Source organism: Pyxicephalus adspersus, chromosome 4 (assembly GCF_032062135.1).
Source record: "Pyxicephalus adspersus chromosome 4, UCB_Pads_2.0, whole genome shotgun sequence".
NCBI classification, from domain to species: domain Eukaryota; kingdom Metazoa; phylum Chordata; class Amphibia; order Anura; family Pyxicephalidae; genus Pyxicephalus; species Pyxicephalus adspersus.
This window is the reverse complement of record NC_092861.1, coordinates 47,326,658-47,332,657: the sequence shown is the minus strand read 5'-3', so window position 1 is coordinate 47,332,657 and position 6,000 is coordinate 47,326,658. Positions and strand designations below refer to the sequence as shown.

Genomic DNA, 6,000 nt, shown 5'->3' with positions numbered 1-6,000 from the left:
CATTGTTGTTTCTGTCTCAATATTTACTCACTGGCCCAGAATATAAATATATAGGGTGACTAGATATCTAATGACAGATGATCACCTTGGAGTTGTTACCTTCAACAGCAGGACAGTGGTGGCATTTCTCAAATGTCTATCCTAAATGGTACAGACCCTTGTGGCTGCTTAGGCAATATACCACTAGCATGTCTACATTGGTTCTATGCATACAGAATCTCCACTGAAATGAACATACCCATTAAAAATCTATGCACATTTTTTTCATTCTTTAGGAATATCGGAGAACTTCGCATGGAAACAATACAGCTTGAAATGCAAAATCAGGAAATGGAGCAGAAGCTGATCCAGTTGCGCCAGAGCATGAGCAGAGAGAAAGAAGAGCGCGAGTATGTGAATAATAACCTACAGCTTTCCCATTTCTGTATACACATAGATACATGCTGGAAATAACCAGTTGCTGTTGTACTTTGTTGCACAGGCCCATTGTTCTATCTCCAGTGTAAATAGAAACAATCCTTTTCTCCTAGCAGAAGGATTGCTCCAGGTAGCATTTGCTGTGGTAATAATCCCACAGTTCATATTTCACCGACTCTCAGTGCTATGAGAAAGACTTTCAGCCAGTTTTTTACTTGCCAAATTTGCTGAATATCTAATACTGTTTTTTGTCATTTCTGCAATGATTCTTCCACACAATTTAGGATACAGCAGGGAAAGAAAAATCATTTACAGCAGGACCTCACACAGTAACTTCTGACCGATATATCTTTAAACTATTTTTCATTATTCAGCTATCACCAAAATTGTGTAAGCAGTCATGTGACTAGAAATGATCGTGTTCACAACAAAGTCCTGGTGGGTGATTAATAGTTTTGCTTTTAATAATTGCTGTCTGTGCCAGCTTAAAAAACTCAATGTGTAAAATCTCTGATAGTTTCCTAAAAGAAATTTAGTTATGTGTATTTAGGCTGGGTCTATAGTCATACTTGTTGATTTTAAAACATGTACACTTACAGAGTGTTCAAAGTATGTGCGGGACCGTCAGACTTCCCCTTAATTTCTCATTCCCATCCTATACTGCTGCACCCTCTCTTCAATCCTAATCACCTCTATTTTGGGGCTATAAAGGAACAGATTACTGTACACACTTTAAACAACATAGTGTAAAGTAGTGGTTCCCACGTGTTATAAAAAGGGCTTCAGGTATGCACATTTTACTTTGTAATTGAAATGCCATAGAAAACTATAGGAGACTGCAGACATGCTATATAGCAGTTGTTGGAGACTAAAGATATGCTTCAGAGCTCATTCAGAAAGACACAAGACATGAGACAAGAGATCTGTGCTGTTACAGCTCATTTACAAATCAATTCTTCCACATTTGTGTTTATCACAACCCCCTTAAAATAACTTTTGTCACATTTGATATTGCTTACACTAAAATCTATTATAAAAGACCAGAGGGAAAAAAACATCAAATATGAAAAGGATGAACAGCACTGAAAAAAAAGTAATACTTTTTCTTTATACAGCAATCAAATATGTTTATACATGTTTGATATGCATGTATATGCTATGTATATATAAACACTTAGTGGTAGGATGCAGGTAAGTGACAGAAGCATACATAAGTATACACATAGGGCCTGATTTATTAAAGCTATCCAAGACTGGAGAGGATACACTTTCATTAGTGAAGCTAGGTGATCCAGCAAACCTAGGATAGATCTGGTCCAGGATTAAAAACTTTTGCATGAAATCCATTCCAGGTATGCTGATTCGACCAGCTTCACTAATGAAAGTGTATCCTCTAAAGCCTTGGAGAGCTTTAATAAATCAGGGCCAATAAATGAACAATAAAAACCTCCTTGTCTCTCCACAAGTCACTTTGCTTTAATGGCTTTTGCTGACCTATTTCATCTTGTGATTTGTTCTGACATATATACAAGGGCAGCTGGTGCCATTTGTCTCCATTATTTCTTGCATAATTACAAATACATGCATTTCTAGGGATATATTGATTTTGTAAGGTAATGTAAATATTGCATTCTCATAGTGGTTTATTGATCAGATCACCTCTTTATAGATAAGCGTAGACACAGCATTTTATTCTTGTTTTGTTTCTGTGATGTGTAATAATAGGGATTCAGTCAAAAGGAAAAAGGAAGGTTTTAGTATAGGGGGTTAGTAGTCTTCTGAGGAATTTATGTACTAGAAATTCACAGACCCACAAAGTTGTTGTGTTTTCACATACATTCTGTAATATAATGTGGACCTTAGACATGTGATTAGTGGTTCATAAAAATAATAATGGGATATGTTTAGGAGATTGAAATTTGTATCGACCAATGTTTCTCAACAAGGATTACCTGGAACACTAGGGTTCCTCCAGAGTTTACCAGGGGTTCCTTAAGTAATTAGCAATTTGTGCCTCTCAGTTCAGTTAAAGTGACACCAATGATCTGTGTAGCTATTTGTAAAGGTGATATTCTTCTCAATGGCTAGCAATGTCAGTGGCATACTTCCTGCTGACACTGATGTAGTAAACTGTGGATATAGTAATTATGGAAAAGGTTCCCTGATGACCTGAAAGTTATTTTAAGAATTCCCCTATATTTTAAAAGGTCACAAAAAGCTGGTATAGACACTTGACTAATTGTAATGCCAAACAACAGAGGAAGAACTAACGATTCAGGAGTAGAGAAATTGAATAGTAAATATCATTATACAGGAATTATTATACAAGGTTTTAAAAGAATATCAGTTTGCCCCCTTAGTTAAAGAGTTGAATTAGCATCCCTCTGGATCCCCTATGTTTTTGCCATGATGTATTTATTGTTGTCTGTTTTGCAGACGAACACATGGGTACCATTGGAAATCTGGACAAACTGGAAATCAAACTAAAAACCACAAAAAGGAAAATATTGGCAAGGTATGGACGGATTTGTTATGATGATGCCGTAAATGTTGGAGAATAGTGTAAATGTATATTATCAGTTCTGGACCTTTTGTTAGGAATAGTATTATTTTTCTTATAAACACGATTGTAAATCTGTAGACTAATAATTTATCTATCCTTGCAAGAAATCTATGTATGCTCCCATAGCAACCATTATGATATAGTTTATCATTCCCCGATTGTCATTTTCTCTGTATGCATTGGAAATGGAACAGTCGATTTTATATAAAAATACTTCTTAAAAAATGAAACCCATGGTGTTTGTGACAGCTGTCACTCATACTCCTAATTCACTTTATTTTGTTTATTTTAGGCTTCTTCAGAAAAAGTGAAGCTAAAAGTCCTCAAAAATCAAATTCCAGGTAAATTAGGTACAGTGCCTAAAGTAAAACTTTAAAAATAATGTTAATTAATAAACAGTTATTTATATTCCAGGTCACAGTATTGCAGTGCTAAATTCCAAAACTTTTTTTATCCTAATTTTTGAGTTTTCTCAAATGCAATGTAGCAAGATCTAGCAGTCATCCCACAGTATTTTTGGATGGTAATGTAGCTTTATGTCAAATTTTATGCCCATTGTCCAGTCTATTTAGGCTGGGAGAAGTAGATCTAAAACCTAGGAATGTATATACAAAATACACCCAATTTTTTGGGCATGATCATTTTCAGGGTCATTCAGATAGCAGTATATACAAGGATTCAGCTAGCAGGTCCTAAAGGCTGAAGAATTGACTGTCATAAACCAGAAATGTTCAACATTGGTGATTTGTTGACATGTAGACTTTGTGTCTATTGTACCTTTTAAGGTTCGAAATCTTAATTTAAAAGCAGACCAAGTCTTTAGTTTACCATGGATTTATTGTATCAGTATGTTGACTTTCAGAGTGTTGTATCTAGTTTTTTTAGACATGTATAGAAATTAAGTCTAGCTGGACATCTTCCATGGCCCAAAAAACCTGTGGCATTCCAGAGTTCTAAAATGTAAGGTTCCAGTCGAACATAGATTGAGTTTTTTCCAGTCTGCCTGCTGGTTACTTTTACACAAAGACTGTTAACACCTCTTATTTAGAACATAACACTGAGCACAGAAAAGATACAAACTTTTTTAAGTTCATGAATGGAAAAAGTTCTAAGTTGTTTGTATCCAAAATCAATATGAAGTTGGTACCTTGACAGTGTAGATTAGTAACTAACAGGGGGCATACTTAGTGCTTACTATGGCCAAAAAAGGTAAACTATCAAGAACGAAGACCAATAATCCTAGCAGTTGCTCCTCCTATTGGTTAGCTCACTGATTTCCTTTCCTAAGTCTGTTATCATTACTAAACCCTCCATATCAGTAGTGCAATCTCTCTTTGGAGTACAACCTCAAAGTGTCAGTTTTCTTTAGATCTGTTATAGGTGGATCACACCTATAGGTTGATCACAGTAGAGGCAGTACACAATATTTGATCATATATCAGGTATTCTGACCCTTTGTAGGTAATAAATAGATTCTTAGACAGTACAGTTTTCACCCTGACATGCATTTGATAGAGGTTTTACTAAGTCGTCACCCTTCAAGTCCAAGTCGAATCCCACATCATTGACACCAAGTCCCAAGTCAAGTCTCAAGTCACCAGGATTTCTTCCAAGTCAAGTCCCAAGTCAAGTCACTTCATTTACCCAGTTGTTTGCAAGACATACTTAGTGGGGCATCTGTAACACCGCCTTCCTCCCCCCCCCATCAGCTGTCAGAGTAGAAAGCCGTGGACTAAGAATGCAAGGAAGGCGGGGAATACATAAGCCTCACTGCCTTCCTCCTGGCCCCCTTTGGCTGTCAGCGAAGAAAGCCGGAAGTAAAGTCGCAAGGCGAGTTGCAAGTCGCTGAACAAAACCCTCAAGTTGAGTCGCAAGTCGTTTATTAGACGACTTAAGTCCAAACTTCTGGCATTTAATTGCTGCATATGTGGTAAAACCCATGCAATGTAATGCAACTTGTTTATTAGAATATTGTTATGGGATCAAGCTAAAGTTGGTTACCCCCATACAATATTCTATTTTCATGCATCAGTACCTTTAGTGTTTTGTTTCAGTGGTACCTGTTATTTTCCAAGCTGTATTCCTAATTAAAGAACAAAGATATGCCACCTTTAATTGCTAAACAATTAGTAAACATATGCAGTCATATTGCTGTCATTTATCAGCCTCATTGGAGGTTTTATCTAATTTTGTCCTCTTAGTAAATTGGCCCCATATTTCACTTGCAGTTATGACTTCCTGCTTCCATTAGTCAGATGCACCGTGATTTATTTAATTTCCATGTGCTGGCCTCATGTCAATAACTAGACCTGTTAAATTAAACTAATGCATCGCTGCATATGTTAACTAGTGGCTTGTGAAGGAACAAATATTGAATACTCAAGCTTCCGTTAATCGCAGACTGCACATTGAAGAATAATTTGTGACTGTGGATTGCCAGTAAGTGACGTGTTTCTGCCAGAGCACAGGACACCTAATATATAACAGGTGATTGAATGCTTTCTTCAGTCTTCCGTGCTATTCTTTGTGCATGACTTGAACTGTATTACATTTTCTCTAGAGCCTGAGAAACTGAAGACATCAAGGCCTGCAGATATGCCAACCACTGAGAAATCCAGATTAAAGGGAAAAGTGTGTGGACAATGTGAAATTAAAAGTGCATTACTGGTATGTAAGAATTTACAGGAAAATGTTTTAACAAATCTAGAATATTACCAAATGCAATAAATTGATCATATTCATGATTTTTTCCCCTTTATTATCATTATTGATTACTGTAAATTGCTGTACATTACTCCTGCTGGCTATTTTTTAAAGCAGAATTATGCTCTATTTTCTGAGCCCAGAGATTTTCCATAATGTGCAAGTATGCAAGTATGCAAGCATGTTTGCCCAATACAGCCAAGTAAACTGCCCCACTTCAGCGCTGCAACATTCACGGGGCCCTCTCTGTTCTTTTGCTGCCACTAAGTTTCCTCCAGCCTTCATCTAGCTTTAGTATCTTCAGCCATGTTTATTAG

General features: G+C 36.5%; 1 protein-coding gene across 2 annotated transcripts in view; it reads left to right on the top strand.

Annotated features, from left to right (window-relative positions):
- The first annotated feature begins 280 nt into the window (after positions 1-280).
- The window catches only part of ZBBX (zinc finger B-box domain containing), a 77,099-nt gene continuing 71,379 nt past the window's right edge, over positions 281-6,000 (top strand). For both annotated transcript variants that reach the window (XM_072408055.1, XM_072408054.1), the window contains exons 1-4: positions 281-389; positions 2,854-2,932; positions 3,273-3,321; positions 5,541-5,647. In XM_072408055.1, the coding sequence (XP_072264156.1) occupies positions 295-389; positions 2,854-2,932; positions 3,273-3,321; positions 5,541-5,647 (330 nt within the window). In that variant the 5' untranslated portion in view covers positions 281-294. The remainder of the gene's footprint in view (positions 390-2,853; positions 2,933-3,272; positions 3,322-5,540; positions 5,648-6,000) is intronic.